This window comes from Hippoglossus hippoglossus, chromosome 8 (genome assembly GCF_009819705.1).
Source record: "Hippoglossus hippoglossus isolate fHipHip1 chromosome 8, fHipHip1.pri, whole genome shotgun sequence".
Lineage (NCBI taxonomy): Eukaryota > Metazoa > Chordata > Actinopteri > Pleuronectiformes > Pleuronectidae > Hippoglossus > Hippoglossus hippoglossus.
The window spans coordinates 10736602-10761257 of NC_047158.1; the positions used below are offsets into that span (position 1 = coordinate 10736602).

The following is a 24656-nucleotide window of genomic DNA, read 5'->3' on the forward strand; positions in this document are numbered from 1 at the left end:
TTTAAAATCAAGAGTATTGTATCTAGAAATGCTGTCTTTGTCATTCTCCGTTAGCAGTTCGCCAAGGTACAGCTGCAAAATCTGTGAATTGCAACGTCTACGTGTAACAGAGCAGACAAGGTACACTTTACACTGGTGCCAAGAGGCTCAGGTGAATGATTGCAGTGTAACGTTTTCAATGTTAGATCTGTGAATCATTTCATTTTTGTGCTAAACTTGATGTGGACTTACTTTTCAATGCTGTTGTCATCGAGACATTTTAAATGTATGCATCTTTGGAAATGTATTCTGTATTACTGACTTGACCTGTGGATTGAGGTGGCCTTACAGCAAAAGGACACTCGGACTGTGTTTGCTGTCTATTCTCCTCTTCTCCCTTCTCTCTCTCTCTCTCTATTGCTTATTTGTGTAATGGAACATTTTCAAATGTAAGCGCCTCCTTTCTGCGCCTATATACACAATCATTTTGTGCATTTTCTTTCTTTTTCTTTCTTTTTTTCTTTTTACATGCTTTTGGAGAAAAATAAAATGCTGGTGTTGATTTAATTCGCTGACTTTAGTGTGTTTCTTTATGTAGAGATCCTTTAATCCCCAGGTAGTTAATGTCCTGAGAAACTTCACTCAAGAATACAAAAATGTAAAACTTAAAAATACACCGTGCCAACAATATTTGAGGACCTTTAACATTTTCAATACAGGATTTAAATATATAATATAGTGCAGAGGTCTTCAACAGTGCTGACAGTCAGCTGATATAAAAAATTGTCAAATCAACCAAAAATGTTGCGACCCCCCCTCCCCCGCCTGCAGTACCTCCTGCAACATTTTTGGTTGATTTGACAATTTTTTATATTTTTGAAATTTGAAATTTTTTTTTTCAACCAATTTTTTTCCCACAAATTTAAATGTCTTTAAATACACATTAACATGAATCCAACATATTGTAGCGAACAGATAAATGGAGGCAGAAGACGTTATCTTTCAGTCAGCAATGCACACATTCAGCGACACACAATAATAAAAACATGAATATATGAACCTGTGTATTATTTGAATAGCTTAGTATTGAATGCACAATAACAGGGTAGCTATGTTTATACATGGCACTAGGCCCAGTTTAATATAAAACACAATTGTATACAATATATATAGTAGGGGGGGTCCCTGCTCCATCTCTCCATCAGTTTGGGGGTCCTTGGCCTGAAAAACGTTGAAGACCCCTGATATAGTGAAGTTAAGAAGAAAATGTAAATCCTCTTATACAATAATCAAGAATTGCAATTATAATAATGATAAAGATATGAATAATAACTTAATTTTTATAGAATTTTTTTCTAAACAATGTTACATGATTCACAAAACGACGTCTATAAAAAGAAGTACAACTACATTGAAATGCACATAGAGATGAGAGCTGCAGATTTAAATCCTGTGAGTAAATGGCTGGATTTCCTCCACTTAGTGACCGACAACCAGTCACAAAGCAGCGTTTAATACGGACCCAGCGGTTCACTGAACGTGTGATTTACCGACGGTTCCTGAAGGCATCGTGACTGACCCGCGTCACAGCTGCTCCGCCCCTCTAATGATATGCAGCGCGCTCCCGTGGAAAAGACTTCGACCGAGTAACAGCGCGTCCCCGCGGCTGCACGGCGCTAATGTGGATAGTTTTTTAGCAAAAGCGAGAATTAATAAACCGCGCGCACGGGAGCAGGGAGCAGTCTAACACCTGGAGAACATGGACTCGACCTGAGAGCGAGGTTTTCACGACGCGCTGGGGACGTAAGAAGCGGGTTCCGGTGACAGTGTTCGTCTGTCAGGAAGTTTGACGCGCGCAGCTCAGGAGCGTTCCTCCGCTTTGTTTTGGTCGGTGAAAGTTGTGAGAGCGCTGGGAGACCCCCGTTACATTACCGCTAGACCACCGGGACACCAGCGGGGGACCACCGGGACACCACCGGGACTCTGTGACGGTGTCGCTGAAGCAGGGAAAAAGTCTGTCCACACTCCAGAGACAGTGTTTCAAGACAGATTTGCACCGAACATCGCTGGAGTTTGTCCAACTTGACTGAAAACATCCCTGGTATTTGGACCAGAAACACTGAAAGGCCTCAATTATTCATCTTTACTGTTGTTTTAGTCCGTTCTGGCTCCGTTGTGTCTCCATGGGAGTCAGATTTATTACTGTCAGACACAGGCCTGTGTTTTTTTTCTTATTTAGGCTGTTATATCCTGTTTAATCCTAAAAGTTCAGATATTCGCAGGATATAATATTATCACACATCAGATAGTGTTGGTGTTCGTGCTATTTTGGATTCAAACCTGGCAACCCAGAGAGGAAAAAGCTTCAAAGTGATCAGGAAGAGAGGCCATTAAATCAAAATCACGGAAAGTGTGCTATCTTTTCCCTCGCAGATGGATTTCATACAGGCCACACGGTTGTTGTTGCACCTTTTTTGGTAGTTTTTTTTGTTGCTTTCACATTTGGGGGACACAGTTCTGTGTGAATGAAGCCTGGACATGTGTTGGAGCGGCTGCAGAGGAGCGGAGGTGTGGACCTCAGCAGCTGGATCACTCTGATGTAGGCTTTTCTTTCCCCCCTGTGAAACCTCTCATGTGACTCAAGTTTGTGTTTACAACCCGGGGAAGCGTGTTTTTTTTTTTTTCCTGCTCCAACTTGAAAGAGGAGGACGAGCCCCCCTGTTACCTGCAGGGAGGGGAGGGGAGGGGGGGGTCAGCCCCTGCCATGGCGCCCTCACACGCACGCGCACCGGTGTGAGAGGAACCCGAGGACACCGAATGAACTACCTGTGCACCCACTGCGGCTCCGCTCCACTCGGGACAAGTCCCGTCTCGCCCTGACCCGGGTCGCCAGGGCAACAGGTGAGGACTGTCAGCTGACTGTCAGCACGTGACAGGGCTGACGGGTTTACGATGAGGGAGTCATGCAGCAGTCAGGACAAATGGGGAAAACAATGGGAACCAAGAATTGTTTTAATGAACTACTAGGGTCCAAATCTAAAAATGCAAACACAGGGACCCAAAGCAAAGTGTGCAAAAGCAGTTGAATAGGAACACCTGGTCTCATCCTCACACCTGCATCAATTGTTTAAAGGAGGTGTTTATTCCATTGTGTGATCATTATGGGGGATGTAGTCTGTAGGGCCACAATTTTAGATTTTGATACGATACTAGGATAAAAAAATGATACTTGATACCACAATAAAAATAAAAAAAAGTTCCTATCGGCACCCAAATTATTATTTTGTATTAATAACCAGCATAACACACAGTACTGGTACAAAAAACTATCTGAACACATTCCAACATTATTAATACTCTTCCCATTCTTTTAGTCATTACTGCAGTTGGTATAATGTTTGTCTCTGTTGTTACTTCATTTGTGAAAAATGACAAAACAAGCATCATGATGGTGTCACTGTCTCGTCAGCAGATGAATCCAAAATACATTTAATACGTCAAGTACACTTTCTTGACTATGCTTTCAATGTTGCATTTCATGTTACTAGTGGAAACAGTAACAATGTGGTTAGTCTGTGGTGTTGATGTACTGTATTGGATTATACAGAGATGTATAGGATGATAGAAAAACCAAATGACCATGAAGCAGCATCTCTCTGAAACATTCAAATCACCATGGAGGTTTAGTGCAGGTCACTGCATTGATTTTATCTTGGTTTACCTAACAAGCTGAGTGTATAACTCGGATGAAGAAATATTGGATTATGGATTTATGTTTTTCATTGATATGATCAGAATCTTATTGAATAGATCGAGGTACAGGCCACAGAACATCATCATTCTCCTTCATAAATCTGACCTCTTCTGACCTTTAAATATTGTTATCCGAACCTGCAGAATAACCAGCATTTCCAAAACTCACACTGAGGTTCTACATAACCTTATCTTTTGAAATGTATATTCCAGTGTGTCCGTCTGTGTTTAAACCCCGCCAAGCACATTTGAAACTTTACCCAAGCCAAGAACGAGCAGCTTATTCAGATTGCAAAAATATTCAAACATGGTGGGTTTCCCTGAATCCAAAGCACATGAGCACCTGAAACAGGAGAGACATCAGGGTGGTGGGGGTGGCGGGAAGCTCTGAGTTCAGATGCATCACTGGCCAGAGACAGAGCGAGAACTGTGGCTGGGAAAAACAGCCTCAGACTAAACACCTCTCAAAGCAGACAGAGAGGAGAGGGGGGAGGAAAATCCATGTAAATCCTGCAAGTCCTGGAAATATGATACAAGGAAAATAAAGTGGGCACAGCTGACTGGACTGGTACAGTGCAGCCGGCTTCTCCTTTAAATTCCCCACATTCCGCCTGGGAGGTAATTAAAATCAGGAGAGATGAGAGGGTCTGTGGGGGATTGGACAGAGAGGTTAATTGTTGTTTTTTTGATTACAACGACCCCTTGAGGTGCATGTTTTGAGCGAGTGAGGTTTCTCAAATCTGATAGCGGATCCAGCACTCAGGCTACTGGAGAACATTTTGTTTGGTTGAGAAGAGATTCTGTTTCTATGTTACCTGAGGGGCCCACATCCATGCAACTAGTGGGGGAACTGCACACCTCATAAACTCCACGCTATTTAGCATGGGATGAAAATGCCATAAGCGTGAAGTCCTCGGGGGTTGAAGGACAAAAGTGTTTGGCACCCACTCCGTTGGCAGGGGAACATGAGAGTGGCGGAAGCTTGAAAGCAACGTGGCAACGGTCTCCTGACCACAGTCGGACGTGCCCAACATTCCTGTGGGTGATTATTACCATGAAATCCAAAGAGTCAGTGTGTTGCCTCAGGTGCTGATGCTGCCCGTTCCATGCACAGAAGTCGTTTCCCACTCACCTAGCTGCTCTCTTCTCCGATCGACTCACCGATCCTCAGATCTCAGGCTTCTGCAGCCTCCATCCTCAGACAGCGACAGTCACTTGTCACTGGTTCTCTAGGTTCACCAAGCACATCACCACAGAGCTACTGTAGACAGACCTGCTGCATGTGTGTTTTCCTCTTTTTCTTGTGGACCTTTAGGAAACTATTGACCGGCAAGTTCTGCTCGAGATGAATCTTGTTTGCAATATAAAAACAGCATGATTAAAGCACATGCTTTGCCCCAACAGTGATTTGTTTTGCTACAGGATCAACCATGGTAAATTGAATGCTAAATGGACTGTATTTATACAGAGCTTCTCCAGTGTTATTGAGCACTCAAAGCTCTTTACAGTACAAGTCACATTCACACATAATTATACAGCGCTTTTATACTCAGCGCTTTTTCTATCACGCACCATTCACACACTGTCAGCACAGCTGTCAGGGGGGATTTGGGGTTCAGTATCTTCCCCTAGGACCCTTCAGAATGCAGACTGGAGGGGCCGGGGATCAAACCACTGATCTTCTGTCTACTTCCTGAGCCACCATCCATGAGTATATAAAGAACCGCAATAATATCTGTCCCGATACTGATCTTACTAAGCAGATCAAGTGTCGGCCACATGCGTCAGATCATGGCATGCAGTTTCTTTATAGTCATCAGTTGCATTCATTTAGGCACAACAATCTGCCATAGTTGAGGTACTGGAGAAGGGAAGAAAAAGCATCAGTGCATCTCTGGTAGAGAAGGCATTGGACTGTTTTAAGCCTTAAGTAAAGTCAGTCAAATGTCCTCATCATCTGGCGTAAAACTGAGTTCATGTTTAAGGACATCAAAGTCACAAGAAGACAAGTCCGGTGGTTTTCATCTTTTGTTGAATTAGTTTAAATCCCCTTGATGTATTGGTCCAAATTTAGGGGAAACCCTGTCCATTGAAGGAAATGCCTCAGTTTATAACGCTGTTGACACTTGAACAGAGCAGAAGATGTGGCCCTGCTCAGCAATGGAGTTATAACAGCTGAATCTGGTTTCTGCAGCTCGTGCAATCAAGTAGTTTAGAGCTGGTAGATATTTTAAAAAGCCGAAAAGTCCGCGTTAGAATTCATTCTTCCCATGTGATCTGTGCCAGAGCGCTGTCTGCCAGTGTAGTTTGAGTTTCAGCCGTTTCCAATTGTCATTCTTTCTCATGGGCAAAAAACACAGCGCACATTCTCTCATGTGCTGCACACACTCTCATTCACTCGGGCCCTCAGTCAGAGAGACCTTCTGGTCTGTGTTCTGAGAGCTTAGGTTACATTTTTTAAATGCCTGTAAGGGATCAAACGTGAAAAGGGCCTGTGCTGTAAATGGAAATTAGGCTCTCTAACTTGCATCACATTAAAACATTCTAAGGTGTAAATGAATTACAGAAATACCTTTTTATAGTAAGGGCGCGGGACAGCCACTTTATCAGGCCGGCCTTCAGGCAATCATTTCTAAGATCTTGTTATCAAACCCTTAAGACAAAGAAATGGCTTGATACATATATATATATATATAACTTGAATTAAGAAAAATAAATGTTAACATAATGCACATCTTATCTGCTTATTTATGCTGTGAAATACAAGTTTTCATAAACGCAGATACAATGTGTTTGTGAAACGATCATATTGTCCGATTATTGGTCTCTACTGGATACTATGAATTCATTTTTCATATTTTTCCAAACACCCTATTTTATTGATGTTTACCACTTAGTTGACGTTTTATTGGTACTTTACAACCTTGGTCATAAGTCATCTCCCATGTGACTCAGAGACTCTCAATACTCACACTCTTGTCTCTAAGCAATAAAATCTTAACAAAAACAATCACAGCCTCAGTTCTTATGAGCTTATCAATAACCACTTTCTGTTTTTTCATTACTCCAGGCTGTGGGACAGCAGAGACAAGTTTCTGAGGGCCTGTTGGGGCACCATCGTACACAAACTTTGCCACAATGAGTAAGTCTTCTGAATTCTGCTGTGAGGCAGACATTTGCTGCATGGTTTCCTCACAGTGTGAGATAAAAACAGACACACGCAATCACACCAAACACAATCCCAGAGGCCAAAGCCTGTGCGAGCTGCTGCTGCTGTTGCAGACACAGGATTGGTTTTCAGTGTTGTATAGATGGGGTCTGGTTCTCTCCACTGCTCTGTGGTTGTATGAAGTCTGTCCAAGCTACACAAGGAGATTATTTTTCTCTCCGTGAGTTTGTCCAGCCAAGGCAGAGGTTGCCCTGAAATCAAACGTGGGAAAAGGCACATCAAAAACACTGCAATCCTTCCCTGGCTCTAATACCATGTCATGGGATAGTCTCAATATGGCTTTAGTTAAAGATAACTGACTAATTGTCTCCCCTCACCTTTCCGTGCACAGCTACGGGCTCCTACCCCTCTCTTTCTCTCTCTCACTTTCTGTCATTATTACACACTCAGATCATCCTTTTTCCAATCTGCACTCTAATTGTTTGTTTTTTCCCAACGTATTATCCTCTCCAGATGAGAGGCAGGCCCTCCACTCTATAATGAAGGACCTGGTTGCCCTCCAGATGACGAGGCGCCAGCCAGTGGTGTCGTACGACAACAGCAAACCCAAGTTGCCGGCTCAGACCAACAGACAGGTACTGTAACAGTCCATCCCAGTGCATCAATGTAAAGTTGTGTTTATAAATCATGATATGAACTTGGGAACCATGGACAAAAGTTTCACCAACGTCATAAAACTCAGTTACAATCAAGACTCTAAACATCTTGGTCCTAAACTTTAACAATTAAATGAATCCCAACAGACGTTTCTCCATGAACAGCTGTGTGTTGTTGTTGTTTGTACTGTCCCTCAGCAACACAGTGTGCCTGCGCACTGTCAGAATAAAAGCCTGAATAAGATCACACTCTCCAAGTCCAAAATCATATTCAGGTGGATGTTAATTTGTGTTATTACTTGAAAAGGTTTACTCGCTGTAATGTCTGTCACTGAGCGTTGCTGCAGCTCCTCTTTTCAGCCTCTATCTGAAACACTTGGTTTCAGATAGAGGTTTCCCCCCTTTCCCTGATAAAGCCTGGGCTGCTCTGATTGGGCAGCTTGCCCACTCTGTTTGATTGGTCAACTGTTTCTCATGCGTGTAGAAAAGGTCAGCCTCTGCTCTTACTTTACCTGTGACATCATAATGCTCGATGTTTGCATAATGAAGGAAGTATCGGCCAGACGAATGTCGAGAGAGAAACTCTCTTAACCACAGACTTAAGGCTTTTTAACTTAGCCGAACTTTTACATCCACAAAAAAACTATTTACCTAGTAGAAGAAAGGAAAACTGAAAAAGGATTATGGCTCCTTGAAGAGGAAGAGGAAGGGTGATAAAGAGGAAAGTCTTCTGTCCACACTTTAAATCTTCAGGTGTCCATTATGTGTGAAAACTCAACAAACTGGGTGAGATTTGCAGATTTTAGGTTGTGTCTAATATGAGTGATGGTGAATTTCCGGGGTCTGAAAAGCTGCCAAAGTATTTTTGTATCCTTATGACTATTGGTGTGTCGAGTAATGCATTTTTACGATGGACAACTGTACTTGAAAAAAAGTGTAATTTTGTATCACCAGTTCAGGAATATTCTCATTGCTTATAGAATTTCCTCTGGCCCACACAGTTCGCAAATTTAGCGTAATGACAGATGAGTTTCCGAAGTAGCCACCCACAACTCTGGGACCCCTTCATCTGAAACAGATTAAATCCAGTTATTTTCATCTACTCTCTCTAAAAATATATCTTTTGCTTGTATGGAAAGTGGCCAGTAGCCCACCCACCCTCGCATTTTACCAGTATCATTGAGTCGCGGCCACAGAAAATAACCATTACAGAAACTCATGTGCTTGGTAGTATTTTCTTAAAACCAGAGATTGTCCCCCAAGGATAACATTCTCCGCCATTTTCTTTATAACTTTGTTTGTGCTTGTTATGAGTGGAAGTGGGTGTTCGCTAATGATGAAGCAACGAAAGAAGCATAAAGGGACATGGGTTCCCAGCAGGCAATTATTGAGTAAGACCAACAGAAGAAGACATGACATGTGGAAGTCATTCTCAAAGTAATTCAGCTCCCAAAAGTCAAACTAATTGAGATGTATTCTTTTGGAAGAATCACTTGAGAAGGTTTGTTCGAATCCCAGCTTGGTCTTTTTGTGTGGAATTTGCATTTTCTCCCCGGGTACTGCAGCCTCCTCCGCAGTCCAAAGACACGGGCCTGCTCGCACATACGCAGATATGTAGAGAATATTGTGGGTCAAAGTCCACCAAGGTTGAACTCCACGCAAAGCCTCACTAAGATTTGGCTCACCACAGGAAGTGAGTGTTTTCTTCGCCGCCTTAAATGAACCGGGAGGCCAAGGTTTGCCACTGATACATTTGAGTATGTGTGACCGGGCCCTAAGTGTGAAACTGTTGGACGCTTGTCTCTGTATGTTGGCTCTGCGATGTACAGGCTTTACTCCGCCTCACTCTTAATATCAGCTGGGATTGGCTCCAGCTCCAGGCGTAAGGATAAGCGGTGAAGATAATGAATGGGTTTGTGGTGAATTAACTGGAGTTAAAATATCAGCACAGTCTATCTTATGTGATTACTTCTGATGACCACATCTTGACCTTTCTGTTTCTGTGTTCCCCCAGGACGATGTCAGGATAAAGTTTGAGTTCTCAGGGGAGAGACGGTGAGTTTGTCTCAGGCTTTGTTTACATGCAGTCTGTGGAGGTATTCTACACACATGCATGTATACGGTACATCCATAAGTGAGTGAGAGAGAGCAGAGACAGACATAAACATACTCACGCACGAGCTGTTCCTGTCACGTTTCAGTTCATGAGAAACGAGCACATCTCAGAGTCAAACACAGGCTCCAGCTTTTAATTCAGACTGGTATGTGAGCTGGAGAACACAGAGGAAAGGACTGTGGTTACTCTGCGGCTGCCAGTACAAACTACAAATATGCAAGGTGTACTGAGAGGAATCTGCTCTCTCTGAAAAACAGCAGCTCGTGTGTACTCTGCTTGCATGTGTGCATGTAACTCAAAAGCAGTTTCCTGAGCAGCCGCTGCAAAGCTCTCATAATCTGCCTGTCTGTTTGATTTCTTCATTTCTTTTTACGCGTAGGATCTTGATGTTTGGACGGCCTGTGCAGTTCGAAGAAATCCAGCAGAAAGTTAAGACCGTGTTTGGGCAGCAGTTAGACCTGCATTACATGAACAATGAGGTAAAGTGGAGACTCAGCTGCTGGTTTACCATTGATTCAGCTTGATTGTTTATTGTGTATGTGTGCAAAGAAATCTGATATAGACTATCATTTTCCTATGTTTTGACATTATTTTCTGAATTAATATTTTATCCTATTAGATGTCTAATAAAATCTAGTGATATGTAGATTTTCCATTACAGTTTCCTTAGGCCAAAAGTAACATCTTAATCCTAAATTTTTAGATTTTTACTGTCACATAAGACAAAGAAAAGTTAGAAATCCTAATTTGCGAAGCTGGAATCAGGGAATGATTTGGTATTTTTTCAATCAAAATAGATTTTAAACATATTACTACAATAATAACAATAAAGAAGTACAAGAAATAAACTTCACTAAAATGGGATAAAAGAACATTTTTATACAGAAATTTTTTATAAAATGTAACTTAGATAAATGCAATACAATAATATCTATAAAACACATTTAATCAAAAGCCAGGACAAAGAATTAGCTTCTAAGTTTTTTGTTTTGTTGTAATGTCTGAATATATACTGTGTTTTTTCATATTCATTTTATTGATCAAACATTTGTGCAGCCTTCATATGTTTGCATTTGTATGTGTTGGACCACTGGTTTGTGCGAGTGTTGATGTGTTGGACTTGTATCGCGGCAGTTGTCCATCCCTCTGCGAGGCCAGGACGACCTGGACAAGGCAATCGATCTGCTGGACCGAAGCTCCAACATGAAGAGCATCAAGATCCTGCTGCTCACTCAGGAGCACAGCAACGTGAGACACAAAAAACACACACACGCGCACTCACACACCCATAAACTGGGTGTGCGTTAAAAGTGTACAGTTGCACCACTGCCATTTCTTCATTGCACAGCCCTGTTGTGACAAATCCAGGTTCCTCTTTCATCGATGTTGCACTCGCTGACATGAACCCATAGTTTCAATATGTGTGTGTTCATGTTTAAACTTTTTGTCTCCCCCCCCCGTCCGGTCCATCCGTCTCTTGACTCTAGGTCTCCTCCCCCTCTCACCATGTGCCATGTAAACAGGTGAGGATCAAGTCATCTCAATCCACTGGAGACGTTAGCGGGGTGTACCAATCTGCCGAGCCCAGAGGGCGCCACCTATCAACCGGTACATATCTTTAACTGTCATTAAATGTCCGCACTCAAAAAAATATTCAAAACTGAATACATTTTTAGTTTCAAATTTCTCCCTATTCCACTGCATCCATTTATTTTCCAGGTTTGTACGTAAAAATGATCACCTAAGAAGCCTCGACATAAATATAGTAAATATTAATTTATAGGCAGGTCTCATGTCAGCGGGCCTTTGCCGGTTCTTTTTTACTACCTCAGTTTCCTTTTCTCTGTTGCCTCCACTCTCTCTCTCTCTCTCTCTCTCTCTCTCTCTCTCTCTCTCTCTCTCTGGCTCTGGCTCTGGCTGTTCTTTCTTTGGCTTCCCCTTCTAGCAATGGGTCCTCTTCCTTTTCCTGTTCACCATCACTAGACGATGCCTGCTGGACGGCAGCCAATCAGATTACGGAGCTCTATTAGTGTGGTGGACCAGTGGCCTGGTTTAGGATCTTTATTTTTTTTCCCCTAGAGCACTGGGGGGGGGGGGGGTTCTGAACTTCATGACAGCAGCAGGCCATAAATATAAAAACTATAAAAATTGCAGCCGTTACTCCAGTCAGGAGTGTTTGTTTCTTCTTTGACACACTTTTTTCACAATTATTTATGGATATGTGTAGGAGTTGAGTATCTGCGTGGTTGCTTTGTGCTGCTTGTTCTTCATATATATAAATCTCAACATGGGCCCATTAGTTTAAAAAATGATACAAAAAGCACATTGTTGCTGCAATTTTTAAAATACAAATATTGTCTTGAATCTTATTTTTCCTACATCTAATTTCTTTTTATTCTCATAACTGCTGTCTAATCCCAGGTTCTCAGAACACGGGGCGTAGCTCGCCGCCTCCTGGCTATGTGCCCGAGCGCCAGCAGAGGATCGCCCGCCAAGGTTCATACACCAGCATAAACAGTGAGGGGGAGTTCATCCCAGAGACCAGCGATCAGTGTGTGAGTCATAGCTTCACAATAAAAGGGGAAAATCCGCCTTAAAAAAAGAATTCATGTGATGTGTTTATGATCTCGAGACTATTAAAATTGGTTCACATAAACAACTCGGCCTCAACAGCTTGAATCAGGACCTTTTACAGGCACTGAAAGTTGTTTGGCTGATTGTAGTTAAATTTTCATGCAGGAATGATAAGAGTTGTAAAGAAGCTAAATTATTTGTGAGTAGAAGGTCAAGCTAGGCATTCATTGAGTCTCCAGACTTATTCATTTGTACCTTCGCTGCCAGCAAAGCTATTTTATAATTCAGGAAATATTGGGTTCATGCTCCCGAAGTTTCCAAATATACATTTTAGGACAGACTCTTCTTCCCGAAACATGTACACACACACACAGACACACACACAACCACAAACACAGCTCTCATTTTCCATTGTGCCCTGTGCAGGTGCTGGATCCCTGGAGCAGTGCAGAAAACTCTGTCTCTGGAAGCTGTCAGTCTCTGGACAGCAACTCAGACAGGTGAGGATCAAACGCTGCCCGCCAACATTAATACTTGCACAGGAACTCACTGCCCATTTCATGTTTTATTTTTGGAATAACTGTAACCTTCTCTATGTCAATACCCAAATACGATCTGTGGAAATGGCTACTTTACTTTGGAAAACCTCTCAACATTTTCATACTTCTTTCACACTCTTTTTTCTCTCACAGCCCATCATTGAGGAAGTCTCGCATGCACAGAGCTAAAAGTTACCCTGATAACCGTCAGGAGTGCTCAGGTGAGAACAGCTACAGTCAAAGATTCTTCCAACAGCACCATCCTTTAACTTAAACCCAGTAATGTAGCAGGTTTATCTATCTGATAATTCCAGGAATCTAAGTCTGTCTGTATGCAGAAGACGTATCTTGAGAATCGTTCATGTTTTACTCATACAATTTGAATAAACAGACGACCAGCGTGCTGCAGCAGCGCTGGTTGGGACTCAACAAGGAAAGTGATATTGTCGCTCACGTTAAAATCAAGGGCACATTCATAAGAGATTAACTGATTCCAGGAAGGCATGTTTTCACTTGGGTCTGCTGCGTGTCCGCTCTGTGTCTGCTGCAGTGCTGCTACGGGAGGTTTTTGGTATGACTACTGAATTACCTCGACTAAAGTAGCCTATGTACTCGACGAAATGCCAGGACTCTACGTTATGAAGTTGTGCATGATCTAGTCCTGCAAATATTTCACTTTAAAAACCATGTTAAAATACTAAAGCCTGAAACAGGAAGTGTTGCAAATATTTAGGACATACGCGACTGATATAGACATTGAAACTGTTTTGCTGTGAACCGCATGGGTACACAGACAAATTAGGCGAGACTCTGTGTCTCTACAAGAGAGACGCGTGTCCTAAAGTTCATGTTCACAGTGAAACAAGCACTGTAATGCCAATCACAAGCATTATTAATAGTCCAGCCTATGCTTTGAAACATCTGAGAATACAACCATAACTGATTTGATAAAGAATCCAGCTCATGATTCAGTGTTTGCCTGTAGTGACCTCATTAATTTACACAAGCAGTGTTTAAGCAGCTAATCTGAACAGTATTTTCATTTTAGGTATAAGCTGTAAGGGAGAGTCAGAGAGTAAGGGAAAGTAGCTCACATGAACACTATGTGACTCACTGTGCAACTGAGCTAAACTGTGGTTGAAATACAGAGTAATCCTGCTGACCTTTGACTTGTTGATATTTGCTTTCAGACAGGGAGAATCATGTGTATGACAGGGTAGCTGGAAAGGGTGGCACCTATCCTCGTAGGTACCACGTCTCCCTGCATCACAAGGACCACAGCGAAGGTAAGATGTCTCCATTTATCCACCATGTACCTGGTCTCATGTGTTCCCTCTGTGGTATTTCCTCCATCCCGGTCATCATGGGACATTCACCTGAGCCTCTGTCTCGCTCTCCTGCAGGTCGTCGGACGTTTCCGCGGATTCGCCGACCCCAGGGGAACCTGTTCACCCTTGTGCCTTCACGTCGGTCACTCAACGGCAGCGAGGAGAGTCTTGGCAGCTGGCAGCTCGTCGATGCCCAGGGCAGACTCCGTCCCCAGGATCGTTCTGTTGCCCATAAGTGTGAGCGTTGATCTGCAGTAGCTGTTTCTTAGAAAATACACTTTACTTTTTAGGATGACATGAATTCTTGAGAAACGAATAGATGAAGGTTCAAGGGTAAATAACAATGCTGATATTTTCAAATCAAAGCTCCTGATAATCTTATGGTCAGTTACAACCAATTTAACTTTTAGCAGGATGAAAAATTGTTTAAATGGTAGGTCAATGAAAATGGTGCTACTGATTCCAGTGAAGTAAAATAGTTAAACCTGAAAGATGCAGGAAAAGAGGAATTTAACATGTTTCCTCTAGCTGTACCATATGAGTTACTGTGCGTAATTTAAAAAGCACATGAGGTTTAAGGAACACTTTAGAAAATACCTTTGTTTGCTCTCTTATCATAACCAGATAAGAATAAGGTGAACTTCTTACATCCCATAGAGAGAAAAATCTGGGATATTTTAAGCCTAACCGCAAAGTCTGGGAGAAGCTTGTAAGGAAAGTGTGTTAAAGGGTAAAAGTGAAAACAATGCTTTTGTAGTTCTGTCAAGCCATTAGACGTTTTCATGTTACTTCTCTTTTCATATGTAAAACATAGGTTAACAGGTGTGTTGTTGTTTTTTCGCAGCACCCAGCGCTCCAGTAACATGGCGGCGGGGGAAGCTCCTGGGCCAGGGGGCATTTGGACGGGTTTACCTGTGTTACGATGTGGATACTGGGAGAGAGCTGGCTGCCAAGCAGGTCCAGTTTGATCCTGACAGCCCTGAGACAAGCAAGGTGAGATGCTTGCTAGTAAGCTTAACATGGAGTATCTAAATCTGACTGTTTGTTTGGCCTGTGGTGATGCTGGTAGCAGTTTTCATCCTGAAACTGTAAAATTGAGCCGCAGAAACTGGCTTCAGTCCTCAGTACCTGAAGCTGCTTCTTCAAAGTTTGGTGAAGTTCATATCAGTAGGCAGAACCACAGCCTGGAGAATCAGTTGTTGTTGTTGTGAATACCAACGTCCCAGCCACCACCGCTGCTACAGAGCGCTGGTTGTCTGTTTATTCAAAGTTTATAATCTTGAACGTATCAAATCACAACAAATTGTACACTGCACTTCCTTTGGCCCTGAACAATTCACATGTCAAGTGTGAAGCTGATAAGATGAACAGCTCTCGAAATATGTGTTCAAAAGATAATGGACACCGCAAAATGATGCTTGTTTTCACAGAAACAACATGTGCAGTGTCTCTTTTTGATTCCCCCAATTCTACTTTTGCTTTGGACATTACCTCTTACAAAAACTATTGTTTGTTTTGCGGACATTGCATGTAGACATTTTTGCTACCACCACTTTGACAAAGTTCATCTCTTATGTCAGGAAATGGCATTACATCATTATGCTCACTATTCTCACAGTTTACAGTAACTCATCTCTCTAACCATTAGAGTAAAATATTAAACCTTAGGTTGGTTATTAATCAAATCACACATTGGCACAATAAGAATTACCTCATGTGTTGTGAATGTTAATGTGCTGGAATGTAGGTAGTTAGCATAAATGACTGAGCCAGGGATTAATGAGTTTACCTTCATTTTCCTCAGAAAACAAACTAGAATGACAATCAGTAGACCGCTAACTTACGCCAAGGTCCAACACTCCACTTAAATTCTGCACCAAATCTGTCTTTTAAAGATGCATATAAACTGTCGATTCCCTCCTGAATCCACATTATAACGTGTCTGTAGCTCTGTTGGGTACTGAACAGCAGCTGAAAAACACCTACCCCTATTATGAAACAACATTTAATTCGCAAATTGCACACACTCATAAATCAGTCCCCTATGTATGCCTGATTTTTCACATCAAGATCCATGACTTATTCTCTGGGAAAAAGGTGTAAAATGTTAATGAAGAACAACTCCTGGTTTCGTCTTCTTGTCTGGATCCGTGCCATTCTCTGTTGGCCCATGTCCCATCCTTCAACCAAGTTTTTGTGTTCAGTAGTTCTTGTGCAATCCTGCTGAAACACACACAGACCTCCTTGGAGGAGGTGATAATCAAAGCACAGGGAAAAAAAATGTCAATAACCCATGAAGAGGAATGTATTGAAGAGGTTATCTTTCCTCCCTCGGCCTCCATTTTAATGTCTCTTCCTGTCTGCCACAGAGAAAACATGCACTGTCACTTCCTGTATATGTGTGTTGTGGTGGTGGTTGCGGAGGAGCTCGACAGGTCAGCGTCCCCTTGGCCTTCCATCACCCTGCCACTCACTTACACACACACTCACCCTCCCTCGCTCCCCCAGTTTGTAGCAGATGTGAATTAGTTGTTGTTTCTGTTAAAGCAGCTTCTGTTTTGGGACTTGGAGATGACTGTGTATGTGTGTATGTGTATGTGTATGTGTGTGTGTGTCTCTCTCTCTCTCTCTCTCTCTCTCTCTCTCTCTGTTGTGGCCTCTTTCCCTGAAGTAAACACACACTTGTTTTGGAGAACTGTGCTGTTGACTTTTATTTACTCTCTGCTGTCGGTGTCACTTTTTCGCAGAGTCCACATGCAGCCATAAATGACTCTTTTTCATCCCAGTGCTTAAGGTTATTTGCTTGTCATCGGTTTGAGAGAGACGACAGGGATTTGTCATGTCTGAAAAATGCAAACAAAAACAGGAAATGAATAAAGCTGCTCTGTTCAGACATGACAGCCTTCATGTTTAATCTCTGAGATCTGAGCCGTGATATCTCTCTACATCTCAATGTCTCTCTGCAGGAGGTTAGTGCTCTGGAGTGTGAAATCCAGCTGCTGAAAAACCTGCATCACGAGCGCATTGTTCAGTACTACGGCTGTCTGAGGGATCTCAATGAGAAGACCCTCACTATTTTCATGGAGTACATGCCGGGGGTGAGTCCAAGCAACGTCACAGGTTCAACCAGCGGTCAGAGCTATGTGTGTTTTCTCAAGTTGAAAACTAGAAATCAAATCTTTGAGTCTTTGCGCTCCACAACATTTGCATATGGTGGAACAATCGCATCAATAAGATTATAATATAACAAAACAATTATAATTTAAACTCAGGTAACTCAACCAGCTTAATATAAAGAATTAATTTGGTGATATTAAGAAAAGTAGGCATTTAGAAAAGTGATTGTTCCCCTTGAAATGATTCCAATATTTAAAAAAATAAGTACTTAAGTGGCTTTTCAACAACAACACTTTTCGATTAACAATTTTTGGAGTAGCCTGGCCCAGTGTTTCAGGCATTTTAAATTGAGAAGCGACACATACCAATGATGTAAAAGACGAAAAAGTCGTTGATTGTTTAGTAAAACAAAAATTACAATAGGTTGGGTGGTTCATGGGTGAGTTCAGGTGAGAAATCCCCCTGGAGGAGAAAATAAAAACAGAACCTCCTGAAAATTAATAATGAATGCCAAATAAAACCCTGCCACCAGTGTGTAGCCATATTACTTGTCCAAAAAAGGATAGCAAAAAAAGATTTAGCATTTTGTTGTGCAGTCTTCCAGTAGTCTGCTAGTGTTCATGGAAATCAGTTCTGTAGTTTTTGCATAATCCTGCTTCCAAACAAACAAACAAACAAGAAGTACTAGAGTACTACCCCTAAGGCCCAACAGTCTCCTTATGAAACCACATTGAAATTCGCGAGTTCAGAATTTTTATATGAATCTGCACCAAATTCTAAATATCAGCCCTTTTACCGTTTTTTTCATCAAGATCCATGTATTATTCTCTGAGAAGTCAAGGAAAATGTTGAAAAACACCCTCACTCACAATGTTAAAAAAAAAGTGCCAACAAACTCCGGATCCAGACCAAAATGTAATGGATTCTGACCCAAACCACATCCTTCCACCAAGTTTTGTGAAAAAAGTTATTTGGCAGGGGTAGATATGTTAAGAGACATTTAGTGAACAGTTAATTCAGGCTCTTTCACTCCATGCATCCTTTGTTCAAATCTCAAGTGATGGAGCTTGTTGGTGGTCGTAACAGCTGTGCGTATTCACAGTCTGTTAGTTGTTGCACTGACATCTGAAAGCAGTTGAATTTGAAGGATTCGTTTTCTCATTATTAGGGTTCAGTCAAAGACCAGCTGAAGGCATACGGGGCCCTGACGGAAAATGTGACCCGGAAGTACACGAGACAGATCCTGGAGGGGATGTCCTATCTGCACAGCAACATGATCGTACACAGGGACATTAAAGGTAGTGCTGTTTAAATGCACAAGCCTGTTTATGCAGGAGATGCATGAATAGACAGAGATGTTTGGGTTTTACCACGTGCGGAAGATGATTGAAGATGAGTTCAAATATTTGATGTGTTCCATGTCAACTGTGGCTCTCAGGTGCCAACATCCTGCGGGATTCAGTGGGCAATGTGAAGCTTGGAGACTTTGGCGCCAGCAAGAGGCTTCAGACCATCTGCATCTCTGGCACCGGCATCCGCTCAGTGACCGGCACCCCCTACTGGATGAGTCCGGAGGTGATCAGTGGAGAAGGCTACGGCAGGAAGGCTGACGTCTGGTAAGGCCCAGGAAATACACAGCAGTGTCATTCAAAGCTTGATCCCAGTTCATCACACAACTTGATAAATGTCATGTTTGACCCTCATGACTATTAGAAAGATTTTAAATTAATGTTTTAAAGCATCATTTTTGTATAAAGTGTGTTTTGCCTAAGATAATGAGACACTCCTAATGTTTTTTTATGGTCTTACTTTTGATTAATCTAAACTTTTTCTTACTTTTATCATTTACGTTGCTTTTAAAAAAACACTGATTAGTTGGCCGATAAAATTCTGCTGACATGAGTCTTTCACAGATATATCAATATCAGCATTTATGTTTGCCGATATGAAAACTTTCATTTTACAGAAAAAACAATGCAGAAAAGTTTTGCATTTCATGTAAAAGATTTATTTTTTCGTTTGAGTTTCATATATCTTTGTCATAAGGGTTTGATATTGCCAATTTTTTATATTTATAAATATTATTATTATATCTGTATTGGAAATGCTTTCCCTAATATTGTTATAAGCTCATCGGTCGGGCTCTAATATAAATGGATTAATTGTTAACAAATCTTTATTGCAATCAGTGAAAAAGTGACAGATACAAATAATGAAATAGTTTTTTTGGCAAACACATAATAAATGAATCCCTGTGCACTTTTAATTTGGGATTTTTAACGGATTTACAAGTTAACTATTGTAGTTACTCTGATAATCTAGTGTCACACACATTGGAGCACTTGGTCCTGTAAGGGAATAATATCTGTTAATGCTGCTGAAGTGAAACAAACGTGCACATGTGCAAACACAGACGTTGTGGCTTTTTACACTTTACGTGCAGGCAACAATTTAGTGGGAATGTCAAACACCTGCATACAAGTGTTTTTTTAACAACTGCTTTGCATCTCTCAGTAAAACTGGTTCAGTTTAAAATGGGGACAGGGGCGATGTACATGTACTGACTGATCTGAACCCACCAGGGGCTGATGGGATATGTGGGAACTTGATAGAATGAAAAGTATATACTTATTACTCTTTGAATGACAGAAGCTTGATGCTTGTAAAACACTTTTTTAATAAAGTGTGGCGTCTGGTGTATGTATCCCGGTTCTTACCACGCTCCCACACACAGAGCAGAGAACATTCCCTTATGAATGTGATTGGGTGGTGACCCAATAAGGCGAGTAATGTGACTGGCTGACAGCCAGTCAGACAGGTCATAACAGAGGATGGTATGTTCCATGTTCTGAGCCGAGGCTTGGAGGGGGAGTGATGCTCCCTGGAGGGCGTGCACCTCCCCAACAGGTGGAGGAGGCCCTCTGCAGACAGCAAGTGTGAAAGTTTCCACTCCAAACATTCCTTCAAAGCAGCTGGGACAAAATGTGTGGTGTTTGTTTCAGCTTGTTATGAATTACTAATCATGCACATCTTCTACAGGAGCCTTGGTTGTACTGTGGTGGAGATGCTGACAGAAAAGCCTCCGTGGGCTGAATATGAGGCCATGGCAGCCATATTCAAGATCGCGACCCAGCCCACCAACCCACTGCTACCCTCAAACACCTCCGACCAGTCACGGGACTTTATCCGCTGCATCTTCGTGGAGGCCAAACACAGGCCGAGCGCTGAGGAGCTGCTCAGACATCCGTTCTCTCAGATTCTGTGCTGAAACCCGCCTGGTTTCTGAACTTTCTTACCATGAAGTGGCACAGCAGCCTCGGCAGAATCTGCAGCTTCCTCGAAATCAAACCATGACAGGAGTCCAGACCTGGAACAGTGTGAAACCCACTGAGCCTCTGCCACAATGCAGGGGCTTCAAAGACGAATCAGTGTTCGCTCACACAGATCCAAAGTAGAGACAAAGAGATCCAAACTGTCAAACATTGGTGCCTTTAAAACCAATGTAAGTACAAAAGTCACCACCAGGGGGAAACAAAACACAGATGAAGTATCACTCGGATACACACACTCCAAATGCAGCATCACTGAGTCTCAGCACATGATAAAGTATCCTCCCTGTGTTTACCTTCGCTTGTTGGGCACCTGAGACCAGGAAGTCTCAGGTGTTTGACTTTTAAAGCTACAGCAGGCCTAGAGCTCAAGTGTCCCCAGTGGATGTTGATCGCCCCCCCCCAGTGCACTACAGTGTTAATTGGACAGGTTTTTCCAACTTTGGCAAATTGCAGCTACTTCCTGTTTCTGTTCCTGCTCTGGAACAAAGAAAACTCCACCCTCAGAGTTAGAACTCCTTTTCTATTTCTGGCTACGAATTGTTGGTAAAAACAAAAACAACAACAGAAGAAGTGATATCACATGGAGTTTTGTCTTTAACTGGAGTTTAATGGCAAAATATTGTTCAGCTGTTGAAAACCTCTGAAGTAAATAAGCTATGTCATGTTTTGGTTTGAGCCCCTCAGGAGACAGAGGATGTGTCTTAGCAATCACAAATTCATGACAAGAGATAAATACACAATTACGTCCACTGTCTTAAACCTCCAAAGACCATGATGCACTGCACCTCCTCGCTCCAATCTGCCTCTCATCTAAACTATAATCATTCGAATCACAAATTGTGATATCTGTGACTATTTGTTTCTCTCAAAGTAATCATGCAGTCCTCTTTGGAAAACTCAGGTTGATTAACAACACTTTAATAAAGCTCTGAAGGTATTTCAACATTATTTTAACAATCTGGACGAAAATAAATCTGTCTAAAAAGACTTGTAACACACGATGACCTTTCCCACCTTGCCAAAAATGACATGTTTTCTTTGCACAACACAACAAAATGTCAACATATTCTTTTCTATGAAAATATAAAATGATATTAAGCAATCTCATATAACTTAGCTTCGGCAAACACATCCGTCATTAGATCAGGAATTGCAACAGGTTAAAAAATCTTGAAAATTGTGCACAAAATATTCTATCCATATATGTAGAAGAATGCTTGACGGTTGTGAGAATATTTGCAGAGCAGTGGACCTTCGAGAGCACTGTGGCCTTTATTGATGCCACAGAATTTGGATGTGAAATTGGGAGAGAGAGTGGGGAAGACACCCAGCAAAGGGCCGGGTTAGAACCGAACCTGTGGGTGCTGCAGGAGGACTTGAGGACTTTACATTGGGCGCCTGGTGAGGTAGCTGCACTCCTGATGTTATGTTTTGTAAAAAGGAGAGAGAGAGGAAAGAGATTTGACTCTGAATCTGTCTGCACGGAAAAAATATTTTTTTAGTCACTGTCATTATTGTAGTCTATATCTAAAAGGAGCCTTTAAAAATCTGAATCCGCTCCAAAATTGAATGTGTTCTTCCTTGGGTCATTCCCCATCCCTCCAAAAAATGTAATGGAAATATCTTCAGTAGTTTTTGTGTAATCCTGGGAAACATAAGCTGCATGGTGGAGGTAATTAAGAGAATCAGTGCACTTCGGGAACCAACAGAATTTGGATGCAATCATCATATAAAGCATGAGGACGACATGTAACAGTGAAAGAGGAGCTGGGTGTGGATTTTTCTTCTTAAAGTGACTCTTCTGTGGTTCTACCTCTTGCCTCAGTGTGACTTCTCCTTCCAGCTGCCTTCTTCCTCTCGCAGCTCTTCAGTATCACAGTTGTTCTGAGCCTACAATGTGCCAAAAAGGGACGGAGCAGGGTCATGGTCTGAGCTTGGTATCAGTCAGCAGACGGTAAAGGCCTTAATGTGGGACTTCCTTTGCTGAGGATCATACTGTCCATGTGTGTCAGGCCCAAACATCCTTGACAGAGAACCCTTAGCTTAATGATCAATTTTCAATCAGATGCACTTTTTTGTCAAATGAATGTTTTTTTTGTTTTTTTTTGTTCTCGTTACCAAATTTTACTTAAAATGTGAAAATTGTTTCACTTTTATTTATATCCCCACGTCCATTCCAATTAGATTTTATAAGCAAATATATATGTATAAATATATTTTTTATAATTAGACTGTGTCAAAGTTAATGATACTTTCAAGACATAGTTTCGTTCAATTGTAGGAAGCAGCTGGTTTTGCAGACATTACAGAAATGGGGTTTATAAATGAAAAATGGGTGGAAAACGAACTCTGGCTGCACGCTTCTTGTTCCAGCTCCAAACAAAATACTTTCCACACATCCAAAGATATTCATTAAAATGATGATTATCTGACAGGTTATGGAAACTTTGCATCATTTAGCTGTTGTACCTTCTAACATCTACAAGGTCTCATGAATACAACCTTTTAAAAAGGCTTCATTTACAAAAGAAGCTCCAGGGAAATGTTTTCATCGGATCTGGGTTATTAAAATGAAATTGAGGGGTGTGTGAGAGACAAAGACGAGCAGGATCAGAGCCAGTGCTGGATGTCAGAGTTCGCTGTTCAAACCAGAAGACGACTTTGTTTATCCCAGGGTTCAGACAACAAGTATTAAATGGTTTTCGGGGGCTGCTGTCTTAACGCTAACATGAAGATGCTTCTACGGGGCTGCTACAGGATAAAGGCAGCTTGAGTAAGTACAGTGTTGAAGAAGACAAAGGACCCTGGGATAATCGAAAGAATACAAACTAGTTCTCTATATATCTATATATGTAAATGTATGATTATGTATCATGACAGGACTTGCAGTGCAAAGTCTAATGTATCAAATTTATTTTACAGCAAGAAAAGAATAGTATCTCTAATGACATATATGTATAAATATACATATGTATATGTATTTGTCATGGCCTCTCTACAAAACAAATAAAGATTTTTTTTAATATCCTGTTTGTTGTTTTTATGCGTCCGTGCTGACGACAGCCAGCGATCGGAGGCTTTATGTTTTTGTACGTCTGTCCCATTCTTGTGAACACGATATCTCAATTTATCCAAATTGGGTTCAGTTGAACTCAAGGGTGAACTGATTAGATTTTGAAACATAAAACAATTTTTCTTCCTTGTGAACGCAATGTCTCGAGAACTCTCTGAGGGAATCCTTTCAAAGTTAGTGGGAACGTTCAATTGGACTCAAAGAAGAAGTGATATAAGTTTGGTAGTCAAAGTTCAGAGGAACGCCTCAAGAGAATGCTTTTAATTTTGGCACTAATGTGCACTTGTGGAGTCCAGTGCATGTCTGGAAACTCACAAGGTCACAGTGGTTTCATGAGTCTGGATAAAGAAATGTATGTAGACTGCTAATGCTGTGATTGGTGGAGGCGTACAACCGGTAACTCTCGTCCGTTGGTTTGTCTACATGCATCGGAGGACAGTTGTGCCTTGTCCAGACTCAGTGAGTCCAGTAAATGAAAGCACGCAGGAGACTGAGCTCATTGTTGGCAGCAGGAAGCCACTTGATTGATGCACTCATTTCTCCTCTTTCCTCTTTCTCCCTCATTTTCTTTCTTCCTCTCGTTCTGCTCTTTTGCTCGACTCGTGATGAAAAACAGGAGGCTGAGAAGTTTCTGCTCTGCGACCGTGTCGGGCTGCGAGATGAGAAAACATTGTGTGAAACAAAGGGCCTTTTTCTTGAAAAAATGGTGCGACACAGAGATTGGTTGATTTTTTTTTTTTTTATTACCTCCATGAATTAACTAATTACATCTAATGGCATTTCCAGCCTCAGGTGATCTTTATATTTCATCTTAAATAACAAATGTAAGCACATCAGCATGTTAAAGATAGAAAATATCCCTGATAACAACAGGGTGATGACAGCACTGACCTCAGAGCTGCTGACATGACTGTCGACGCCGTCTAATTCCCGGCATATGATCCTATTAAAAGATTTATTGGTAATTAGTGTGGCATCATTATTAAACGTGTTTGTGTCTGAGTGCTGTGCCTCTGAGGT

The 24656-nt window shown here is 41.7% G+C and overlaps 1 protein-coding gene across 1 annotated transcript; it reads left to right on the forward strand.

Annotated features, from left to right (window-relative positions):
- Window positions 1-1516: 1516 nt before the first annotated feature.
- map3k3 (mitogen-activated protein kinase kinase kinase 3) lies at window positions 1517-20858 on the forward strand. The gene is made up of 17 exons (XM_034594179.1): window positions 1517-2880; window positions 6803-6874; window positions 7415-7536; window positions 9572-9612; window positions 10053-10152; window positions 10808-10921; window positions 11161-11281; window positions 12095-12228; window positions 12674-12747; window positions 12940-13007; window positions 13977-14072; window positions 14190-14351; window positions 14959-15107; window positions 17081-17212; window positions 18400-18529; window positions 18670-18847; window positions 20271-20858. Exons 2-17 carry the CDS (start codon window positions 6871-6873, stop codon window positions 20497-20499), a joined length of 1854 nt encoding a protein of 617 aa, XP_034450070.1. The 5' UTR covers window positions 1517-2880; window positions 6803-6870; the 3' UTR covers window positions 20500-20858.
- The last annotated feature ends 3798 nt before the right edge of the window (window positions 20859-24656 follow it).

Bases quoted from the DNA above. Each gene is read 5' to 3' on its own strand.
- map3k3 (XM_034594179.1), top strand. The intron at 12,229-12,673 runs GTGAGTCATAGC...TGCCCTGTGCAG, and splicing joins CAGAGACCAGCGATCAGTGT to GTGCTGGATCCCTGGAGCAG. The intron at 17,213-18,399 runs GTGAGTCCAAGC...TCTCATTATTAG, and splicing joins TCATGGAGTACATGCCGGGG to GGTTCAGTCAAAGACCAGCT.